The 23,925-nt window shown below is 45.1% G+C and overlaps 2 protein-coding genes across 8 annotated transcripts in view; one reads left to right on the top strand and one right to left on the bottom strand.

The window, feature by feature from the left end:
• CCDC51 (coiled-coil domain containing 51) overlaps positions 1-11,306 on the bottom strand; it is a 30,027-nt gene extending 18,721 nt beyond the window's left edge. For 4 of the 5 annotated variants that reach the window (XM_050960799.1, XM_050960797.1, XM_050960798.1 and 1 more), the window contains exons 1-3: positions 11,155-11,306; positions 8,097-8,443; positions 2,399-2,563 (exon numbers count right to left, since the gene is read on the bottom strand). In XM_050960799.1, coding sequence (XP_050816756.1) covers positions 2,399-2,563; positions 8,097-8,405 — 474 coding nt within the window. In that variant the 5' untranslated portion in view covers positions 8,406-8,443; positions 11,155-11,306. The remainder of the gene's footprint in view (positions 1-2,398; positions 2,564-8,096; positions 8,444-11,154) is intronic. The other variant, XM_050960795.1, reaches the window with a different exon arrangement.
• A 92-nt stretch (positions 11,307-11,398) lies between these two features.
• LOC127054556 (translation machinery-associated protein 7-like) lies at positions 11,399-23,463 on the top strand. 3 transcript variants are annotated; one of them, XR_007775272.1, is made up of 5 exons: positions 11,399-11,558; positions 11,727-11,782; positions 20,792-20,879; positions 22,337-22,430; positions 23,288-23,463. XR_007775272.1 is itself a non-coding variant. In XM_050960800.1 (4 exons), the coding sequence occupies exons 1-4, from the start codon at positions 11,456-11,458 to the stop codon at positions 23,320-23,322; spliced, it is 282 nt and encodes a 93-aa protein (XP_050816757.1). In that variant the 5' UTR covers positions 11,406-11,455; the 3' UTR covers positions 23,323-23,463. The 3 variants fall into 3 exon arrangements, 2 of the variants coding, with proteins under 2 accessions (XP_050816757.1, XP_050816758.1); XM_050960800.1 differs by lacking the exon at positions 22,337-22,430 and having other exon boundaries at positions 11,406-11,558; XM_050960801.1 differs by lacking the exon at positions 22,337-22,430 and having other exon boundaries at positions 11,407-11,543.
• Positions 23,464-23,925: the final 462 nt, after the last annotated feature.

Here is a 23,925-nt window from a genome sequence, read left to right as displayed (position 1 = left end):
CCCCCACCACCAGGATACCCCTAGGGGAGATGGTACTGTCATGACCCCATGGGTCTTGAACCGGGTCTGTTGGGTTCCCAGTTGGCTGTCAGCTCCCAGCTCCCACCCAGCAGCTCACTACTAACTGATTGACCAAAGAGATGATGAAACCTGAAGCTACATCAGGAGGCTCCTCTGAGTCCTGATTGTAGGAACACCAGGACCTCTGATTGAATTTAAAAAGAAAGCCCTGAGCAAAGAGAGGCACAGGAAGTTGTCTCCACAACTGGGCTCTACCTGGCTGCTATATCAGACCCTGCCTTCTTACCTCACTCCTGAATCCGGTTTCCCTCCTTTGCTCTTTGTTCCTGCTTTCCTGACCTGTTCCTGGTTCCATACCTCTAGTCTCCAACTTTGGCTCCAACTCTTGGCTTGATTCCCCAAACCTGATTCTGGCTCTGACCCTGATTCCGATCCTTGACCTGATGCCCAGCTCCAACTTGTGCTCCAACCACTAGAGCTGGCCACCTACATCCGGGCCCCAACAAGTGCATGCAAATGCCATGATCTTCAATTACTTATCAAGACATCTCCGGAACATGAGACACTTCCAGAAAACTGTTTCACACACCTTAGGACAGTGGTTCTCAAACTTTTGTACTGGTGAGCCCTTTCACATAGCAAGCCTCTAAGTGCTACTCCCCTAATAAATTAAAAACATATTTTTGTATATTTAACACCACTATAAATGCTGGAGGCAAAGCGGGATTTGGGGTGGAGGTTGATTGCTCGTGACCCCCCAGGTAATAACCTGGCAACCCGCTGAGGGGCCCCAACCCCCAGTTCGAGAACCCCTGCCTTAGGAGTTCCACTAGAGCAAGGTTTCTCTAATGCGGCCAGCAGGGGCTTTTTGTGCAGCCATAACAGCCTCCTGGGCGGTGATGGGTGGGGGGCAAAGCATCGGCCCCTCCCACTTCCTCCTTGTTGCTCCTGGATGCGCTGCACTGCCCTGAAGTGCCTCTGGAGAGAGATGGGGCACAACGCTGCAGGAGCAAGTTGAGTTCTTGATCCACATCGGGGGGGAAGGGGTTTGAGCAGCAGGCTCCAGGGGCGGGACCTAAGGAACCTGGCCGCGTGGCCCTGGACTCTGACCGTGGGGCAGCGGGTACTGACCCCTCTGGCTCTCGCTACGCAGCCCTGGCCTCCAACTCTAGGCTGAGTGCAGCCCAGAATTTAGCTACTTCACAGATCTTGCCTTAACTGTGTATCCCACTAATGTGTTGATTAAGGAGGTAGGTAGTAAACAATCTCACAATATAAAAGATGATTAACTGTCAGACCATTAAGATTGTGTGTGTGAATGCATTCACTGAGGAGGAAAATGCGTACAGTGACAAGGGTAGGGTCGGTACTGCAGCAGCATCCAGTATGATGCCACATAGTACACATGCAGAAAATAGAGACATAAGAGTTAAAATACTTACTCAGCAGACTCTTTGGTCTTAACAGATGAGACATAAACTTGGAAATCATGAGACTGGTTCTGATATCAGCTTCCTGTGAAACCCTCTATGAGTCACTCAGAGCCTCTACTTTACCACTTGTACAACAGGAATAACTACAAACTATATCTTAGCCTTGACCTAGACAGTGGTGACAACTTTAGCCCTATGTAATGTATGCAGTCACGAGGTCCTATTCTTCCAGGGGTCTCATAACACACTGACCTGACCCATCAGCTAGAGCGCTATCCTTAATTCTTTCTCTTGTCCTTTTGAACTCTGGTAACAGAACTGGTAGAAGACCTTCTCACATCATTGCTTGGAAAGCTGCATGTCAGCTCCACCTAGTGGCATTCTGATCCAAGTAGAAGTGCCACTTATTTTTGAGTGTGCACAACCTTTAATAAGATTAAGGAGTTCTGCAATCAGACAGGCGGCAGCAGGTGTGGTTATCATGGACACCCAGGTGGGAATGGACAACGTCGTAAGTGGGGAGGAAGATGTATGGGGCCATGCAGATATTATTTTACCTACAGCCAGTCCTGTCAAGCAGAGTAGCTGCTCATGAACTAAATTCTGCCTTTAAAAATTATTCAGTTCTAGACTTTCTTATTGAATTCCAGCTTTACAGGGAACATTGTCCCAACTACTCCTGCCTCCTTAGGCAGACAATTTATTCTCAATGTTCACTTAATCTTGGGTTTTCTTCCACAGCTTTACTAGTGTATTCCAACCCTAACCTATATGATCCATCTCTCTAACGTGTAGAGTACCAAATTCATCCCAAGACAATGGCACTAGAGATTAATTTAGGTTTCAGTTTTAGAAATAGGATTGGCTATTTGCAATAATGATCAGTGGAGGTAAAAACAAGGGACCCACTGTCCCCAAGCTCCAACTCTTGGCATATCCCTTACCTGCAGCAATCTGTGTTCCAGGGTAGCCAGTTCTAAGTACTGGGTGTCTTCCCGGGATACTCGATCCAAACGATCGCGAACTTCCTTCAGTTTGATTTGATGGGCTTCTATGCTCTCACGAGCTTCTCGTACGATCCCTCGAGCTACCATAAACACTTTTTCAGCCTGAAAAGAGGGAATGCAAACAAGTTCCCATTTATCACTAACTAGGTCTAAATTGCTGACTTCATAGATGTGAATTTGGAGAAGGGAGATTTCTCAGTTAACAAAGTCCAGAAGACGAGCTACTAGGTTTGAACACATTCATAATATTAATTCATTCCTCAGTTCATTTCCAGCAAAGAAGATATACAGTTGCTCTTTTTCCAAAGTTCAGTGAAGGACTCTCCTTTCTACTGGCGAACTAAGTACTGTATCCACAGTCTTTGTGACCCAGGGACCTTGGTGTCAACTAGCAGGGGATACAGGGATGAATAAGGTTTACAGTAGGGCTGTCACATAATTTAAAAAATTAACTGCGTGAATACAAAGTGTTCAGTGATCACTTTATTTTTATTATAAATATTTGCACTGTAAAAATAAAAAGTAGTATTTTTCAATTCACTTAATACAAGCACTGTAGTGCAATCTCTTGATCATGAAAGATGAACTTACAAATGTAGAATTATGTACAAAAAAACCTGCATTCAAAAATAAAACAACGTAAAATGTTAGAGCCTACAAGTCCACTCAGTTCTACTTCTTGTTCAGACAATCGCTCAGACAAACAAGTTTGTTTACCTTTGCAGGAGATAATGCTGCCCGTTTCTTGTTCATGTCACCTGAAAGTGAGAACAGGCATTTGCATGGCACTGTTGTGTGAATGTTCATGTTTTCTCTGAATACTATGTAGGTGCCTCAGTTTCCCCTATGCAGTTCTTAAGTATTTAGGTGATGGGAGAAGGGGGTGTGATTGTTGCAGAGCCCTCGAGGGCAGATGTGATGCTGGCTGGACAGAAAATGGCCAATACTCTGTCTCCTGGCAACTAATGACCTGGGCTCCTTCTCTACAAAGGTGCCAGCTGAAGGTGTTGGAGAATAAAGAGATCAGGTAACCTCCTGGCCTGGAAAAGAGACAAAGCTCAAAGGAGGAGGGGCTGGAGAGCTTTTCAGTCTGGGGTTGGCTGGGGACATGGAGTGAGTGCAGATGTAGTTATCTGGCTCACTGCCCCCCAAAATGGACCGGCTGAGGGGTCCTGTTCTCTGTACCTACAAGCTCTGTTTTAGACCGTGTTCCTGTCATCTAATAAACCTAAGAAACACGTCTGACTGTGAAGTTGGGGTGCAGGACACTCTGGCTTCCCCAGGACCCTGCCTGGGCGGACTTGCTGTGGGAAGCACATGGAAGGGCAGAGGATGCTGAATGCTCCAAGGTCAGACCCAGGAAGGTGAAGCCATGTGAGCTTCTTGCCCTGAAGACAGTCTGCTCACAGAGAGGACACTTCACTAGAGTCCTGACTGGCTTTGTAGGGAGCAGTTCCAGAGCATCGCCCAGGGACTCCGTGACAACTGGTGGCAACGGTGGGATGGACTGCACCCCATGGATGGTGCTTCTTGCAGTAAGTGACTGGGGAGCAGTAAAACGAAGGGGGGATAACGAGGAATAGGCGTGCTGAAGGCTCAGAGAGGGATGGCTCAGGGGGCGATTTAATCCCTGGGAGTGTCTGACCAGCGAGAAGGACATTTGCAGTAATAGGGTTTCCCTGGGGATTGCAGTGAGCGGTCCCAGGGGCAGAGGAGTCTCCAGCTCGACTCTGGCAAAGAGGTGGTGACCTCGAGAAGGGCTGGCACACCAGGGGTTCTTCCTGGAAACCATGAGGGAGCTAAGAGCACACAGGCCTGTGAGTCCAAAGCAACTTGGGAACAGTGAAATGATGGTCTATCACCATCTCCTCAAGGAGGACATTGTAATCTTGTGCAAAAAGAGAGGGTTACACATTGGGACATTCACCAAGGCACAGTTAATCGTTCAGCTGAAGGACGAAGACCACTCTAAGGAGCAGATTCCTGACCCAGATTGGGCTACAAGAGGATCTGGGAGTGGTTGAAGTGGTAGCCAGGCATCCCCAAGAGTCTGGGTCCCAACCAGATGGAGGTCTTCACAATCGGGTTCCCCATCAGGGGATCGGAGATGGATGGGATCGGAGCTGAGTCCAAGAGAGTGAGAGGACTGTGAGAGACAGCAAGAGCCCGAGAAAGAGCTGCAGGAAAAGCAGCAGCAGCATTAACTGGTGATAGTGGAGCAGAGAGGCATAGGGGACTTCCCAGGGGTGAGTGGGGATAGACACCCTGGGCTGCCAGTTCTGCAGGGAACCTCGATACTAAATTGCCCTTCATGCTTCAATCACCATTCCAGACGACATGCGTCCATACAGATGACGGGTTCTGCTCGATAATGATCCAAAGCAGTGCAGACCGATGTACGTTCATTTTCATTATCTGAGTCAGATGCCACCAGCAGAAAGTTGATTTTCTCTTTTGGTGGTTCTGTAGTTTCCGCATCAGTGTGTTGCTCTTTTAAGACTTCTGAGAGCATGTGCCACATCCTGTCCCTCTCAGATTTTGGAAGTAATTTCAGGTTCGTAACTCTTGGGTCAAGTGCTGTAGTTATCTTTAGAAATCTCACACTGGTACCCTCTTTGTGTTTTGCCAAATCTGCAGTGAAAGTGTTCTTAAAATGAACAACATGCTGGGTCATCATCCGAGATTGCTATAACATGAAATATATTGTAGAATGTGGGTAAAACACAGAGGCAGGAGACATATAATTTTCCCCAAAGGATTTCAGTCACAAATTTAATTAACACATTTTTTAACAAGAGTCATCAGCATGGAAGCATGTCCTCTGGAATGGTAGCCAAAGCATGAAGAGCCATACGAATGTTTAGCATATCTGGCACGTAAATACCTTGCAATGTTGGTTACAAAAGTCCCATGCAAACATCTGTTCTCGCTTTCAGGTGACATTGTCAATAAGAAGCAGGCAGCATTATTGCCCGTAAATGTAAACAAACTTGTTTCTCTTGGCAGTTGGCTGCACAAGAAGTAGGACTGAGTGCACTTGTAGGCGCTAAAGTTTTACATTGTTTTGTTTTTGAGTGCAGTTATGTAACAAACAAACAAAAACAAAACCTACATTTGTAAGTTGCACTTTCCTGATAAAGAGATTGCACTACAGTACTCATAGGAGGTAAACTGAAAAATACTATTTCTTTTATTTATCATTTTTACAGTGCAAATATTTGTAATAAAAATAATATAAAGTGAGTATGTACACTTTGTATTGTGTTGTAATTAAAATAAATATATTTGAAAATGTAGAAAAACATCCAAAATAGCTAATAAATGTCAATTGATATTCTATTGTTTAAAAGTGTAATTAAAACTGTGATTATTTTTTTTAATTGCGATTAATTTTTTTGAGTTAATCGCTTGAGTCCTAGCTCACAGGGATCCCCTAGATCTGGTATTTACATGCCAGTTCACCAAAGAGAGTCATGTGAGGTCTTTACTGACAGACTGTGGGTATGTCTACATCTACAATTTTGCAGCGCTGGTTGTTACAGCTGTATTAGTACAGCTGTATAGGGCCAGCGCTGCAGAGTGGCCACACTTACAGCAACCAGCGCTGCAAGTGGTGTTAGATGTGGCCACACTGCAGCGCTGTTGGGCGGCTTCAAGGGGGGTTCGGGGAACGCGAGAGCAAACCGCGGGAAAGCAGGTCTCCTTCCCCGGTTTGCTCTAGTGTTCCCCGAACCCCCCTGCAAACGGCGGGGAAGGAGACCTGCTTGCACGGGGGTTCGGAGAACGCGAGAGCAAACCGGGGAAGGAGACCTGCTTCCCCGCGGTTTGCTCTCGCGTTCCCCGAACCCCCGAGCAAGCAGATCTCCTTCCCCGCGGTTTGCTCTCGCGTTCCCCGAACCCCCGAGCAAGCAGGTCTCCTTCCCTGCGGTTTGCTCTCGCGTTCCCCGAACCCCCGAGCAAGCAGATCTCCTTCCCCGCGGTTTGCTCTCGCGTTCCCCGAACCCCCCCTGCAAACGGCGGGGAAGGAGACCTGCTTGCTCGGGGGTGCGGGGAAGGAGACCTGCTTGCACGGGGGTTCGGGGAACGCGAGAGCAAACCGGGGAAGGAGACCTGCTTCCCCGCGGTTTGCTCTCGCGTTCCCCGAACCCCCCTGCAAACCGCTGGGAAGGAGACCAGCTTGGGGGGGGATTCAGAGAACACCGGAGCAAACCGCGGGGAAGGAGACCTGCTTCATTACCAGAGAGGCTTCCTCAGGTATGCTGGGATACCTGCTTATTCCACGGAGGTCAAGAAAAGCGCTGGTAAGTGTCTACACTTGATTACTAGTGCTGAATCACCAGCGCTGGATCCTCTACACCCGAGACAAAACGGGAGTACAGCCAGCGCTGCAAACAGGGAGTTGCAGTGCTGGTGATGCCCTGCAGATGTGTACACCTCCTAAGTTGCAGCGCTGTAACCCCCTCACCAGCGCTGCAACTTTGTGATGTAGACAAGCCCTGTGTCACACTCGTCTTCATAATAATTGTGAAAGTACTGATAACATGTAAGGAGTTACATGTATATACTGAAAACTATGCTCTTAAGGTCTATGTCTTTGGTCTGGTCACCAGAAGGTAAGAAAACAGGTTTCTTCAGGCAAGAGATGTTTATCTATATGTCTGATTACATGGAAATTGAGTATTGGTTCACAATGGGCATCCATTTACATTCTGAGAGGGAATTTACAGAAGAAATAAACCAGCAGGAGGAAAAGTCCTGTTTACAAGTGAAGACAATGGATTTTTGAACTGGTATAACTGTAACTATAGGTACAGAGCTACACTGTGAATGTTTTACTGAGGGGACAAGCTGAGAGCGCGGCAGAGTGGGATACATCCTATTTTGGCTGAAAAATGCTGGTGAGCATTAGTAGGTTCTAGAATGAGTATTATCAAAGAATCATAGATTATTATGGTTCGAAGGGACCTCAGGAGATCATCTAGTCCAACCCCTTGCTCAAAACAGGACCAATCTCCAAATGGCCCCCTCAAGGATTGAACTCACAACCCCAGGTTTAGCAGGCCAATGCTCAAACCACTGAGCTATCTTTTATATGTAATCCTTTATTTCCAGTACTTCCATCTACTTGTTATTACTTGACTCTGCTCGGCATTAAATAAACTTCTTGTTGTCATTAAAAATGTGTTTAAGGACTGTGTGTTGAGCAGAGTGGTGATCCTGAGGTGAAACTAGTAAGTTGGTGTGTACTATTCTTTTGGAAGTAGGGTATCTGTTAATTCTGGAAGCATTCAGTGGAACAGGGGCTGGGCACTCCAGAGGGATACATGGAAGACTCGGGGGTTGGTGTGTACCTATCATTAACCTGTAAAGAAACAGCAGGGCCTGCGGAGCCCTGGAAGGCAGTGTTTGTGTAACCACAGGCTAGTGATATTGGGGAACTGAACCACGGCAAGCATAGACAAGACTTCCTCATGCTAATGGCAGGTGCTGGTGAGAAGCCTCCCAACCCTGGGTGCCACAGAGAAGTGTCAAGTTTTCCTTTATATTTCAAAGCTAGAACTTATGTTTTAACAAGACAACTCATCACTTGTAGCCTTCCACATTGTCTCTGTATGTTAACAATGCAAAGAATTACCTCTGTCACTTTTCCTTGAGCATCTCGAACTTCATTAAGACCAACGAACTCTTCATATCTATCCCACCAACTTTTGACTGTTGTAGAGATTCTTTTGAGGGAGTTTCTTCCAAAAACTTTCCCTACTTCTGTCATCCGATGAAAAAGTATCATGGCCATTTCCATTGCAGTCTTAGTCTCAGGCCTCTTAGGTACTGGTGAGCAGTAAGTCCTCACTACATGTAAATTCATTCTTTGGCTCCTCGGTATAAACGAATGGCGATATTGCATGCCATACCACACTGAGAATATGGTACCATTACACCTCATGAGATCTAAATATTGAATCCAATCACTGATTAAAACCACTGCAAGGATAAAGCAAAGAAGAGTCACCAAATGAAAAGGACATACATACCTCTTAAATCTAACTTACATAAGGCTGTAAAAAGATACATATGTGCTTGTTAAATATCAATAAATTAACACTAATGATGGCTCCACAACCATTACTTACCTAGGCTGCACTAGGATACTTTCCATGGTTTTCATCAAAATGTTTATGCATGGCAGTTCTGCCATATATTTTTGCCTTCCTGCTTTTCATAAATATTGCCATGATGCCTCCTGATTACTAATTCACTCAAGGGACCTTGAGTAGTGGACTTTTGCAGAATTGGAAGCAACAGCAACTGCCACAAAGAAGCACAGCACTCAAGCACAGAAGCAATTTACCTATGGATCTGTTTACTATACACTTCCACACTTGAACTTAGCACTATTCCATTCCTTCTACTGATCCTGGGCGGAGGTGGGGGGAAGCAGAAGGAAAAAAGGGAAAGACAAAAAAAGATCAGTGCAGGGGGGAAAAAAGACACCTTCCCCCTTCCCCCAAGAGAAATTAAATACTGGGGTGGGGAAAGACAAATACACAAGGGACAGAGGTAAAACAGTAGGAGTGCCAAATTTAGTATTCAACATAATTTCTCCACACGTAAGTATCTGGAAAACTAAAATCTAGACATGAACCACGAAGATCATCAAAGTAGCTAGTAATGGCTCCACAGAAAGGGTTGCTTTCTGAAATAGGCTAGAAAGGTATATACATTGTTCCCCACTCCCCATCCAAAAGTAGATACCCTATTAGTGTGAAATTTCAGTATTAATTTCTATGCCTTTTGAATTTTTGTTTGGCTTCACTTTACAATTTTTAATTGGAAATCTTTTAAATTGGACTTTGGCTGAAATTTATCCATAGCCATTTTAGTTTTCATTGTTGACAGAAATCTTAGAAAAACATTTGACTCTCTACAGAAAACCTGGTAGGAAGTGGGTCCCAAGTAGATTTGGTGCAATAGGTAGTTAAATAGGATTTAGGGTTCTTTTTAGCTGACTGATGAGGCTGGGTGTATATAGATAAAACCTTCTCTATCAGAAGCTGCACTTCTGTCCACCACAGGACTGCCTCCTGGTTAAGCATTTTTTTTTTAAAACCCTAGGAAATGAATACAAGCTTTTTGCATGGGACTGCTGATAAACTACCACACAAACACACCTTTTTTCATTAACTTAGAGTTAGATTTTTTCAAATCTATTTCCTCACACCAGTGCAAACACTAACTAGAGGGTCACAAGTTTCATTGCTTAAGTAGGCTGAGCTCTGTGTTCTCCACCTTAAGTGAAAACAGAGGGCTGGACTGCGGGGAACTGGCTCAAGTGGAGGAAAGGGCTCACCTGTCCATCCACTGTATTGTGATCCAACATAAACACTGAAGGTAGTGAGTTCAATGAATGTAGAAGACACCTTGCTACAGTGTTGACAGCCTGTGGAAAGCTGATCACCTGTTCATTATAACCAAGGCTAAGATTTTGTCACAGTTATTTTTAGTAAGAGTCGTGGACAGGTCACAGGCAATAAACAAAAATGTATGGAGTCCGTGACCTGTCCATGACCTTTACTAAAAATAAGCATACAAGCTGTGTGACAGGAGCAGACAGCCCCAGCTGCAGACCCCGCCACAAGCTGCGGGGCAGGGGAGTATAGCCCCAGCTCCAGCTGCTGACAACCTAAGCTGAAGAAATCATGATGTCCGGTAAAGTCACGGAATCCATGTGTGCCATGACCTCCGTGACTAAATCGTAGCCTTAACTATAACCAAACTATTGGCCAAGTATTCTGTACATAGAATTCTGTACATATACTACAGGATGTACTCTAGCAATCTGCTGTTCTTTAACCAAAGTTAGAGTATAGTTCAGGAGGCTGTGGACCAGGATTGTACCTGCTTGCAGAGCTGCCTGGCCGTGCCTCTGCCAGGAGCAGCAGGGATGGGGAGTCGCCAGAGGTAGCACCCCACCATCTGCCCCCTCAAGCCTCCTCCTATGCCCCAAGACCCTTCCTGGACCCAAACTCCCTCCCACGTCCTGGCCCAGCAGCCCCTCCCATGTACAAGCCCACCCCAAACCCCTCCTTCTGAGTTAACCAGCATTTTTAATTTACCAGAACCCCTTGTTCCCCCACCATGCCAGTTAAAAAAACTTTTACTGTATTACCGTATCCCACTGATTATCCCCATTCTACCAAGATGCCTTTATTAAAAGGCGAAAGATTTATACGATCTGAAGAGACTTCTAGCACTTGTACATAAGCACTTGCACATGTTGCAATATTCAGTTGCTCATCTTCACGTGTTATGTCAAATAGGACTTGTTTAGATTTTACAAAAAACGTGATATAAATTAATATTCAATCCATTTTCGCCCTTGAAACCTTAAAAACTACTGTGCCAGAAGGAGTCAAAAGACTGGGCTCACCTCAAAAAATAATTCAAAGAAAGGCAATTCTTGATATTTATACAATTTCTAAACTAAGAGATTTACATGTAAATCTTCATGGAATTCATGACAAACTAGTCTGAACTCTTGCATAATAGAGACCATTGAAATTAATCTCATAAGCACTTCCCCCAATACTCCCTCTGTGCCTCCCTTCAATACTCCCTGTACGCCCCCCAGCTCACCCCTCCCTCCAATTCTCCCCGCGCGTTCCACCCATCTCCCTGCAACCCCTTATCGGTACCTGCCCGCCGGGCTGCCCGCTTCTGTGCGCGTGCCGCGGTTCCACACCCTTGCCTCTCCTATCTCGGGCACGCGCAGTGCTGACCACTCCCGGGTGAATTCGGAAGCGGGCCTCTGAACCCGTACGGTGGCCGCATAAAGTCAGACGGAAGCGGTAAGCCGACGGCCTTGTACTTCCGGGGTAGCGTTGTGCTCGTGAGGGTGCTGGGACCTGAGTCGCGCTATGTCGGGCAGAGACGGTAACGGGGTCTCTACAAAGCTAGTGTCCCCTTTTCTCCTACTGGCCCCTAGGGTTCGCTCTAATGCGACTAGAGGCTGAGCCCGTCCCATTTCCCGGATCAGCCCCAGAGGAAACAGACTTGCTTGGCTTTGTGTTCCCGCCGCCCTTTCGTGCGTGGCTCTGGGGTGGGCACCGCTCGCGCCCCCCCCTTTCCCTTTCTCCCCGTGAGGGCTCCGGGGCGAGCGCCCCTCTCCTCTTTTCTCCCTCCCCCCTAAAGGGTCCGGGGGTGGGGGAGGGGCTCTCATGCGAACACCCGGCTCTGCCTCTCACTGTTTTCTTTTCCTTTGGTGTAGGCGGTAAGAAGAAACCTCTGAAGCAACCGAAGAAACAGGCAAAGGACATGGACGAGGTGGGAGTCAGTGCTGAGCTTTTCCCTTCGTGGGTGGGCTGAGGGTCTGGCTGCCGGGAGGGGACGTTGCTCACCTTGGAATAGGGTTGAGGGAGCAGTGGCACCTGTAACTGGGTTTTGTGGAGGTAAACTTGACTGGTGAAGTGGTTATAGTGAGGCAGTGGTCTGAGGCAGGGGTTCTCAACAAAAATTTTGGTGGCCTCAGAGTGCAGCCACCAATTCTTATTGGTAGCCAGTCTGACAAATTTTCCTGAAATGCTTGGGGCAGGAGCTTGGGGTGCAGGAGGAGCTTGGGGTGCCAGATGGGGGGTGTGCTCACCTCCAGCGGCTCCATGCAAGAATGAGAATGGTCTGATCCAGTATGACCTAAGAAGGTCCATATAGCTCAGTATCTTCTGGCAGTGGCCAATGCCAGGTGCCCCAAAGGGAATCAACAGAACAGGTAATCATCAAGTGATCAATCCGGTGTTGCCCATTTCCAGCTAATAGCTATTGATGGACCTATTCTCCGTGAACTTATCTAGTTCTTTTTTGAACCCTGTTATAGCCTTGGCCTTCACAACATCCTATGGCAAGGAGTTGTGCATTATGTGCAAAAAAGTTCCTTTTGTTTGTTTTAAACCTATTGCCTGTTAATTGTATTTGGTGATCCCTAGTTCATGTGTTATGAGAAGAAGTAAATAACACTTCCCTATTTACTTTCTCCACACCAGTCATGATTTTATAGACTACTATCATATCCTCTCTTAGTCATCTCTTTTCCAAGCTGAAAAGTCCCAGTCTTATTAATCTCTCCTCATATGGCAGACACTCCATACCCCTAATCATTTTTGTTGCCCTTTTCTAAATATTTTCCAATTCCAGTGCACCTCTTTTGAGATGGGACAACCACATCTGCATGCAATATTCAAGATGTGAGTGTACCATGGATTTACATAGAGGCAGTACGATATTTTGTCTTATTATCTGTCCCTTTCTTAATGATGCCCAACATTCTGTTTGCTTTTTTGACTTTAGCTGCCCATTGAATAGATGTTTTCAGAGAACTATCCACAATGACTCCAAGATCTTTCTTGAATGGTAACAGCTAATTTAGACCTCATCATTTTATATGTATAGTTGGGATTATGTTTTCCAATGTGCATTACTTTTTGTTTATCAACATTGAATTTCATCTGCCATTTTGTTACCCAGTTCTGAGAGATCCTTCTGTAGCTCTTCACAGTTTGCCTGGGACTTAACTGTCTTGAGTGGTTTTTGTATCATCTGCGTATTCTGCCATGTCACTGTTTACCCCTTTTTCCAGATGATTTATGAATATATTGACTAGGACTGGTCCCAGTACAGACCACTGAGGGGCACCACTATTTACCTCTCTCCATTCTGAAAACTGCTACCCTTTGGCCTTGGCTACACTCACACTTTACAGAGCTGCAACTGGGGTGTGAAAAAACACCCCCCGAGCGCTGCAAGATACAGCGCTGTAAAGCGTTAGTGTAATCAGGGCAGCAGCGCTGGGAGTGCGGCTCCCAGCGCTGCACGCTACACCCGTAAGGGATGTGGTTTACATGCAGCGCTGGGAGAGCTCTCTCCCAGCACTGCCGCTCTGACTACACTCACACTTCAAAGCGCTGCCGCGGCAGCGCTCCCGCAGCGCTGCCGAGGCAGCACTTTGAAGTGTGAGTGTAGTCATACCCATAGTTTCCTATCTTTGAACCAGATACCAGTCCATGAGAGGACCTTCCCTCTTATCCCATGACAGCTTACTTTGCATAAGAGTCTTTGTTGAGGGGCCTTGTCACAAGGCTTTCTGACAATCTAAGTATACTGTATCCACTGGATCCCCCTTGTCCACATGCTTGTTGACCCCCTCAAAGAATTCTAGTAGGTTAGTGAGGAATGATTTCCCTTTACAAAACTCATGTTGACTCTTTCCCCAACAAACCATGTTCATCTATGTGTCTGACAATTTTGTTCTTTACTATAGTTTCAACCAGTTTGCCTGGTACTGAAGTCAGGCTTGTTGGCCTGTAATTGCTGGGATCATCTCTGGAGCTCTTTTTTCAAAAATGGCATCACTTAGCTATTCTCCAGTCATTTGGTACAGAAGCTGATTTAAATGATAGCTTACAAACGACAGTTTAGTAGTTCTGTAATTTCACGTTTGAGTTCCTTCAGAACTCTTGAATGAATACCATCTGGTCCTGGTGACTTATTACTGTTTAGTTCATCAGTTTGTTCTAAAACTCCCTCTGACACCTCAGTCTCAGACAGTTCCTCAGATTTGTCACCTAGAAAGAATGGCTCAGGTTTGGGAATCTCCCTCACGTTCTCAGCCGTGAAGATCGATGCAAAGAATTCATTCAATCACTCTGCAATGGCCATATCATCCTTGAGTACTCCTTTAGCTTCTCAATTATCCAGTGGCCCTATTGGTTGTGTAGCAGGATTCCTTCTTCTGTTGTACTTTAAAAAAAAAAAAAAAATTGCTATTACTTTTTTGAGTCTTTGGCTAGCTGTTCTTCGATTTTTTTTTTTTTTTTTTTGGCCTTCTTAATTATATTTTTACACTTCATTTGCCAGGGTTTATACTCCTTTCTATTTTCCTCACTAGGATTTCACTTCCACTTTTTAAATGATGCTTTTTTGTGTGTCACTGCTGCTTTTACTTTTTTTTGTTTTGCCATGGTGGCATTTTTTTGGTTCTCTTAAAATGTTTTTTAATTTGGGGTATATATTTAAGTTGAGCCTCTATTATGGCGTCTTTAAAAAGTTTCCATGCAGCTTGTAGAGATTTCACTTTTGGTGCTGTACCTTTTAATTTCTGTTTAACTGACTCCTCATGTTTGTTTAGTCCCCCTTTCTGAAACTAAATGCTGCAGTGTTGTTGTGGTGTCCCCACCACAGGGATGTTAAATCTAATTATATTATGGTCACTATTACCAAGCGATCTTGCTATATTCACCTCTTCGACCAGTTCCTGTCCTCCATTTAGGACTAAATCAAGAATTGCCTCTCCTTCTGTGGGTTCCAGGACTAGCTGCTCCAAGAAGTAGTCATTAGTGGTGTCTAGAAATTTTATCTCTGCATCCCATCCTGAGTTGACATGCACCTAGTCAATATGGGAATAGTTGGAAATCTCCCATTATTATCAAGTTTCATGGGTTTTTTAGCCTTTCTAATCTCCCTGAGCATTTCAGTCACTATCACCATGGTGGTCGGTAAGATAGCCTTACTACTATATTCTTATTAGAACATTGCATTACTATCCATAGAGATTCTGTGGTACAGTTTGGCTCATTTAAGATTTTTACTTCATTTGATTGTATGCTTTTTTCCCATATAGTGCCACTCCCCCACCAGCACAACCTGTTCTTCTGTTCTGCTATATTTTGTTCCCTGATATTACTTTGTCCCATTGATTATTCTCATTTCACCAGATTTCTGTGATGCCAATTTATATCAATATCCTCATTTAATACGAGGCACTGTAGTTCACCCATCTTATACAAATACTAGAAGAATAAATAATATTAGCACTTGTCACTTTTTAGCTGTCTGCCATTACATGATATAATTGAATGGGACTTGCTTTCATTTGACTGTTTCTCATCAGATCCTACCTGTATTTTATCATCTTCCACCCTCTCCTCCTTACTAGGACATAGAAAATCTCCATTAATAGATCGTCCCCTAAGGGATGTCTCTGTCCGAACCACATGGTCCTCCGCACCTGTTAGCTTTCGCACAGCCCTTAGTTTAAAAACTTCTCTCTGTGACCTCTTTAATGTGCCAGCAATCTGGTTCCATTTTGGTTTAGGTGGAGCCCATCTTTCTTGTATAGGCTCCCTCTTTCCCAAAAGTTTCCCCTGTTCCTAATCTAAACTCTTCCTCCCTACACCATCATCTCATCCACGGATTGAGACCCTGCAGTTCTGCTTGTCTAACTGACCCTGTGCAGTGGAACTGGAAGCATTTCAGAGAATGCTACCATGGAGGTTCTTGACTTCAGTCTCTTACCTAGCGGCCTAAATTTGGCTTGCAGAACCTCTGTCCTATCCTTCCCTATGTCTCTGATACGTACATGTACCACAACCACTGTCTCCTCCCCTGAACTAGACATAAGTCCTTCTAGAGGTCTCGAGAAATCTGCAACCTTTGCACAGGTAGGCAAGTCACTATGCGGTTCTCCCAGTCATCGCAAACCCAGCTATCTATGTTTCTAATGATCGAATCCCCCATAACTATTGCTTGTCTCTTCCTAATAACTGAAGTTTCCTCCCCTGGAGAAGTATCCTCAGTACTAGAGGATACCACATCATTATCTGGGTCCCAACTATGGGATCATTTCCCTCTGCTCCAGTTGGATGTTCTCCTTCCTTGAGACTTTCATCCTCCTCAGCAGCACAGAGGCTATCAGACCAGGTGTGGGACCGATCTACTGTGTCCCAGAAAGTCTCATCGATGCACCTGTCTCCATTAGCTCCTCCAGTTCAGCCACTCTAGTCTCCAAAGCCCGTACACGGTTTCTGAGGGCCAGGAGCTTAGCTTTAGGAAAAACAAATATGCACTGTGACTGATTCTCCCTGGGGTGTCACCGAGCCCTCTGACCCACCAGCCTTGACTCCTTCTTACACTGTGCTGCTGTGAGAAGCTGCAGACACGCTCTCGGTCTTACACTTCCACCAGCATACACACAGTTAGGGACATACTGACCCAGCTGCAGTTACATGCAGATTCTCTGACCAGCCACTGCATGTGAATCAACAATAGAGAGGCTACAGCCAAAATAACTGCCAGCTTCCCAGCCTAGGACCCCAAAGCTGTACTGTCCTGCCATGGTCCAAACCCCAATCATTATGAATTTATTGTCCAGTTCACCTCCCCCTAATTGTGGAGAGGACTATGCAACAGTTTTTGCCCCTTGAGCTATGATTTCCCATGCATTTCACTCAACCTCACTGGTTTAGATAAAACAAAAATAAGTTTAACTACAAAAGATAAACTTTAAGTGATTATAAGGGATAGCGAACAGAGCAAAGCAGATTACCTAGCAAATAAAAAAAACACTAAGCTTAATATACTAGATAGATTGGATATGAATTAGCGGATTCTCACCCTAACTGATGGTACAGGCAGACTTAGATTCTTAAGGCACAAGCTGCATTAGTTTTACAGCTTGGGTTTGTCAGGTCTACATATACAGCAGTGGTCTCCAACCTTTTTATACCCAAGATTACTTTTTGAGTTTAAGGGCAACCCAGGATCTATGCCACCCATACCCAAAGCCCCACCTTACTCACTCTATTCCCCCCTCTTGCTGTCCCCTACCCTCACTGGGCTGTGAAAGGGGTTTGGGATGGGTTGCGGGCCCTGGGCTGGAGCTGAGGGGTTTGCAGTGTGGGAGGGGGCTCTGGGCTGAGCCTGGGGCAAGGGGTTGGGGTGCAAGAGGGAGTTTGGGTGCAGGAGAGGCCTCTGGGCTATGGCAGAGTATTGGGGTGCAGGAGACAGTATGGGATGCTGGCTCTGGGAGGGGGGTCAGCGCTGGGGCAGAGTGTTAAGGTGCAGAAGGGGCGTGGGGGTACTGGCTCTGGGTGAGGAGGGGGTTTGGGGTGTGGCCTCCTGCCAGGCAGCACTTACCTCTGGCAGCTCCCGGTTGGTGGTCTAGCATGGCTGCTGCTAAGGCAGGCTCCCTGGCTACCCCAGTCCCACGCTGCTCCCAGAAGGGGCCAATGTACCCCTGTGGCCCTGGCGCAGAGGATAGGGGGGCATGTGGCTCTGTGCACTGCCCCTCTCTGCAAGTACCACCCCTGCAGCTCCCATTGGCCACAGCTCCCCGTTCCCAGCCAATGGGAGCTGCGGGAGCAGTGCTTGCAGGCAGGAGCAGTGCATGGAGGGAGACCCCTGTCCCCAGGGCTGCACTGGCCACTTTCAGGAGTAGTGTGAGGTTGGGGCAGGCAGCAATCCTGTCTTAGCGGCAACCCTAAGAGATCACGATCAACAGGGAGATCCTCTAGGATTGACCGGTTGTTGACCACTGATATACGGGTTAGAAATCCCATTAGCCTGAGTCCAGCACTTCCCCCAGTTCAGTCTTTGTTCCGCAGGTATTTCCTGGAGTCATCTTGTGTGAGGAGTGAAGAACAACAGATGATGTCAGTCCCTACCTTATATAGCGTTAGCATATGAGGAACCCTTTGTTTCAAAACTTGGTTCCCAGACTGGTTTGTGGAAAAAATACTGGTATCCAAGATGGAATTCAGAGACACGTGGTCTGGTCACATGCTCTTGCAGTGTTATAGCAGCCATTGCTTCCAGGCTGGCCAAAACTTTCACAGGAAGGTTAAGTTCTACCCGGATCCATTGGCTTTGCTGATGGCTCATCAGCAAAACTGTCTGGCTTCTTCATTTTTGTACCAGAAAGGCTAGCTTGTGGGTGTCACCCAGAGTAAGCATGATTTGAAATACAGATACATAGTCAATCACCCCGAGCTCCCTTCCGTGGCTTTTCACCCCCTGCTTGCCTCTTGACCATGGCATCAGGTAAGGCTGGCACTGCTGAAGCCCAGAGCTGAAGCCCTATGGCTGGAGCAGGGATGGGTGAAGCCCAGAGCCCTGAAGCTGGGAGGGCGGGGCCTGAAGCTTAGAGCCAACCACCAAAGCCCCAATCAGTTCAACAATTAGTTAATTAAAAGTTAAGAAACCAAACTAGTTGAATAAACTGAAAAGAAGAAAATATTCTCTTTACACCTGCAGAAGAGGCTAGTGCTGTCAGAAGTTTTGTTTAGCACATCAACAGACTCTGATTCCAGGTACTTAATCAGTGACTTCTACCAGTTCAGTGGTTTGATCTTCTTCAACATTTAAGCAGCAGACATATACTGTTCAATAATTTCTATTTAATGTAAAAGATTCCAATAGACTGTAGTATATTTAACCCTTAACGTATGTTGTCATAACTTCAGATTTAATTTTAAAATGGTTTTATTTAAAAAAGGACAAGTAATTTAATTTCATTAAAAAATAACTTTTTTTTTTTAAGTTAAATTGTTTTTTTTAAGCCAACCTGTAACAGTGTTCCTTAGTTCCTCTAAGGATGGAGTGCAGCTATGTGTGGTGTTGGCATGTTGGGGTATTGCTCAAAAAGGGCAGGGTTAAGGTTGCATTGAGACTCTGGTATGTATTTAACTTCTTATTTCCTGGTTTCCAGAGGTTAAAGTTTAGCCACTCTCCATATTCTGGTAGGGCTCATGGCAACACTGGGCAACCTTAATTTTGTTACTTTTTGGGGCATTTAATATTATATAAAAGGGCATATCAAGGGTCCTGATCCAGTTCTGTTCAATATCTTTATCAATGATTTAGATAACGGCATAGAGAGTAAACTTCTGAAGTTTGTGGAGGATACCAAGCTGGGAGGGGTTGCAAGTGCTTTGGAGGATAGGATTAAAATTCAAACTGATCTGGACAAACTGGAGAAATGGTCAGAAGTTAATAGGATGAAATTCAATAAGGACAAATGCAAATACTCCATTTAGGAAGGAATAATCAATTGCACACATACAAAATGAGAAATGCCTGCGTAGGAAGGAGTACTACAGAAAGAGATCTAAAGTCATAATGGATCCCAAGCTAAATATGAATCATCAGCATAACACTGTTGCAAAAAAGTGAACATAATTCTGGGATGTATTAGGAGGAGTATTGTAAGCAAGACACAATAAGTAATTCTTCTACTGCACTCTGCACTGATTAGGCCTCAACAGGAATACTGTGTCCAATAAAAGCCCAGAGGAGAGCAACAAAAATGATTAAAGGTCTGGAAAACATGACATGAGGGAAAATTGGGGAGGAAAAAAAATTGGGGTTCAGTATGGAGAAGAGGAGACTGGCGGGGTGGGGGGACACGCATAACAATTTTCAAATATATAAAAGGGTGTTACAAGGAGGAGGGAGAAGAATTGTTCTTAACCTCTGAGGATAGGACAAGAAGCAATGGACTTAAATTGCAGCAAAGGAGGTTTAGGCTGGACATTAGGAAAAACCTCCTAACTGTCAGGGTGGTTAACTACTGGAACAAATTGCCTAGGGCAGGGTTTCTGAAATTTCATTGTACCCCCTTCTGACAACAAAAATTACTACAAGACCCCAGGGAGAGGGACTGGAGCCTGAGCCCCCCACCGCGGGGGGTTCCGAAGCTTGAGGACTTCGTGGGGCTTGGATTTTGGCTTCAGCCCCAGGCCCCAGCAAGTTTAACAGTAGCCCTGGCAACCCTATTAAAATATGGTGGTGACCCACTTTGGGGTCCCAACCCACAGTTTGAGAACCACTGGCCTAGGAAGGTTGTGTAATCTCCGTCATTGGAGGTTTTTAAGAACAGGTTAGACAAACACCTGTCAGGAATGGTGTAGTTACTACTTAGTCCTGCCTTGAGTGACGGGAATGCACTAGATCAGTGGTTTGCAAACTAGGGCTGCCGCTTGTTCAGGGAAAGCCCCTGGCAGGCTGGGCTGGTTTGTTTACCTGCCGTGTCAGCAGGTTCAGCCGATTGCGGCTCCCATTGGCCGCAGTTCGCGGCTCCAGGCCAACGGAGGCTGCAGGAAGGGCCGCCAGCACGTCCCTTGGCCTGCACCGCTTCCTACAGCCTCCATTGGTCTGGAGCAGCAAACTGCGGCCAGTGGGAGCTGCAATCAGCTGAACCTGCAGACGTGGCAGGTAAACAAACCGAACTGGCCTACCAGGAGCTTTCCCTGGACAAGCGGTGGCGGCCTTAGTTTGAGAACCACTGGACTAGATGACCTATTGAGGTCCCCTCCAGTCTTACGTTTCTATGATTCTGTGGCTATCTTTCTTTAGTTTAGAAGAGATTTATAATTTTGGGGGTCTTTGTTTTCTGGAATTTTACGATTTCCAGTTGCTTACCTTCAGTTTACTGTTTTTCACAAAACCCTTGTCAGTTCATTGCAGTGGTCAGAGGGAAGATGCTAACAAATGTTGACTTTTCTTCAGGAAGATTTGGCCTTCAAGCAAAAACAGAAGGCAGAGCAGAAGAAACTTGAGGAGCTGAAGACCAAAGCTTCTGGGAAAGGCCCCCTTAGTAAGTGGCCCACTCAATAACTGGCTTGCCTTAAGGATAGGAAAAGTTAAGGAGTTATTTTTGTTTTTTTGCTACAGTGACATAACAAGGACTATACTTTAGGTTATTTTCAGGGCTGTCCAGCGATTAATCGCACTGTTAAACAATATAAGAATACCATTTATTTAAATATTTTTTGGGGTTTCTGTATTTTCAAATCTAGGATCAGGGCTGGGGACTGGGGGCTCCAGCCTCCCCCTCCCCCCCCCCGTGGGGTTTGTGGCACAGAGCTCCAGTCCCCCCCATCACCCAGGAAGCTGTGGGTTGGGGCTGCCTCAGCCCCCCTGCTGCCGATGTCTTCCACCCTGCCCCAGGTATGCAGTTAATGTGTTAAGAAAGTTAATGCATTAATTTTGCTTTCAGTTAATTAATTGCAGTTAATGCTGGTGCTTGACAGCCTTAGTTATTTTACATTCCAAAGTGAGCTGCTTTTAATTGCATATTACTCAAGTTATTAAACACGCACAAGAATATATGAGCAATAAATGGAGACCAGAATGATTCAGTTAAGATTTCTTTCTTCATCTGTTGTAGTTGTTTGAGCACCAGTCTTGAGTGATTTACAATATTCATATAACTAAACTTATTACAATCAAGTAGCTCAATAGATTCATTGGTCTGCCTGGACAGACAAAAACTAGTCCATTCTAATAACTGTGCCTGTTGACAATCCCATTACTACTTCATCTCACCAACACAGAATTTTATTTTTATAATAAAACAATCTTAAATGTGCAGGATGCATAAGAAAAAGTTCATCAAACGCTTTGAATTTAAAACTGTTTAATATAACAGTTTTGCTATAGTTAGTGAATTTAACTGATTGTTTCTGGTCACCATGTTCTTCAAGATTTTGGAACTACGAGGTCTCATCCTTTCACACCATGTCATTACTCACAGATGGGAAGAGTTGAAACAAGCTTTCCAGCTTTTTCAACTCCCCATTTCTTAACTTTGAATGAACTAATTGTTGAATTAAACTGAATGAATGAACTGAGATAAAATTATTCTCCTTGTATCTGCAGAAAGTGGCTACTGCTGTGAAAAGCTAATTTAGCACTTCAGCCAACTCTGGTTCTGTGTACTTACCCATAGACTTCTAGTAGTTCATTGGTTTGACTTTCTTTAATACTTGGGTAGCAAACGTGTCCTGCTTTCTATTTTATGTAATGTACATGATTCTAATGGCCTATGTTTAGGCCTAAACGTACTGTAATCTATGATGATTGCAAATTTAATTTTAAATGTTTTTTTTTAAAGTATTTAAATACAAAAAAAAAATTTGGTTGACCTTTTCAAAAAAAATTTTTTTTAAATTCACCATCTCTTCTCCCTACCTTCTGTTGTCTGTCTGCCCTACATAGTCCCTGTCCTGAAGATCTTATAATCTCTCATGTTTCTACATTACTTAATCTTAGCACATATGCAACATGCCTCAGGTGGCACATGACCAGGATTCATCACCGAATTTGGTCTGCTGGTTGGATTGTTAGCTTCCTTGGTCCCAGCCAGGTACTGACAGGAAGTGTGACATGAATGCTGATCCATGTACCACAGCCCACGCCCCCCCCTCCAGTTCTTAGTACAACAAGGCCTTGATTCTGATTGGGGCCTCTAGTTGCTATTGGAAGGTTGCTGTTGTCTGTATTCTTACAGCCTTAAATACACCTTGATTAGGTGGGATGAGGAGACACTCATGCTGTACTCACATGAGCATTTGCTCTTCCGCCAAAAGATTTCTCAAGACTAATTAGGGCCCTTGGCAAGGGAGTGGAGCCATTGATGGGGGCTCATTTGTTCTGAGAATTGACCAGCAAACTTTCTGAATTTCTGTTAATCTGTGTGGTTTTCCTCCCCAGACATGATGTGGGAGGAGGAGAGGAGAAAAATGTTGGCAAAGCCTTTCAAGTATATTTTCAGACTTAGTGGGACAAATTTTGCTGTTACAACCATGTGACCCCACAGTGGTTACCAGGGCCAGAGAGATGAATGAACAGATTTTCAGTGTTGTTAGCACTGGTTTGTGTGATGTACATCTTCTGTAATAAGAGGACAAAGTAGAGGATTTTTTTGAATGGATGCAAGAGGTCTCTGGATACATAGTCCTATTGACAAAAATAGGTGCTTAACGTAATGCAAAATAAAGCATATGTTGATGAGGAAGTTGAGAAAGTAGTAAAATTATGCAAAAAACATTAACTCAAAGTTATGTGGAATATAATACAAACAATGTGGTTGAGGTGAAGGTTCTTAGATGGGGGATTGAGTGGAGGTGGTAATAAAGGAAGTTGTAGAAGAAGTTGGCATGTGGGACTAAACCTCTGTATAGGCTTCAGATGTCTGTATTATGGCTTTCTTTCTTTTGGCAGCTGGTGGTGGCATCAAGAAGTCTGGCAAAAAGTAGTTACATGCGGTAGAAGAAGCAGTCTGCTCCCATTGGTTGCTTGTCTATGCAATGGATCTGTAGATTCATGTAGTCAAGAAAATTCACTGTCATTTGAGCACCTTGTACATTTTGCTCAGTCAAAATAAATTGTTTTGTTAAGATGTGGTGTCTCTCTCTGTGTTGCCCTGTAGTCTGACTTTCAAAATGCATTACTGAATTGAACTTCATAGGAGACTGCAGTTGAAGACCACTTGAAATTATAGTTGTCCCATACTGGAGTGGTGTTTAGTTCTAAGAACAAACTTATTCAACTTCTGCACTGCTAATCTCTGTATGCAATTCAAAGTGTCTGATTTATACAGCTCTACGGTGCTTGAGTCCTGGATAGCACAGAGACTGCCTCCTATGTACTGCTGTGACTGAGATGCTTGGGGTTAGGGTTTAGGGTTAGGGTTGTCAGGGTCGGGTTTAGGGTCAGGGGTAGGGCTAGGGTTGGGGTTGAGGGTTAGGGTCGGGGTTAGGGTTAGGGTCGGAGGTTGGGTTTTAGGGGGTTAGGGGTCAGGGGTTAGGGTGAGGGGTTGGGGTTTGGGTTAGGGTTAGAGTTAGGGTTGTTAGGGTTAG

The sequence above is a fragment of the Gopherus flavomarginatus genome, chromosome 6 (genome assembly GCF_025201925.1).
Source record: "Gopherus flavomarginatus isolate rGopFla2 chromosome 6, rGopFla2.mat.asm, whole genome shotgun sequence".
Lineage (NCBI taxonomy): Eukaryota > Metazoa > Chordata > Testudines > Testudinidae > Gopherus > Gopherus flavomarginatus.
The sequence above is the reverse complement of the archived record's forward strand: the minus strand, read 5'-3'. Positions and strand labels throughout refer to the sequence as shown.

Excerpts from the sequence above, each read along its gene's own strand:
- LOC127054556 (XM_050960800.1), top strand. The coding sequence starts at position 11,456 with ATGCGACTAGAGGCTGAGCCCGTCCCATTTCCCGGATCAGCCCCAGAG. Across the intron at positions 11,559-11,726 it reads CTTTCGTGCGTGGCTCTGGG|GCGGTAAGAAGAAACCTCTG; the intron begins GTGGGCACCGCT and ends CCTTTGGTGTAG. Across the intron at positions 11,783-20,791 it reads AGGCAAAGGACATGGACGAG|GAAGATTTGGCCTTCAAGCA; the intron begins GTGGGAGTCAGT and ends ACTTTTCTTCAG.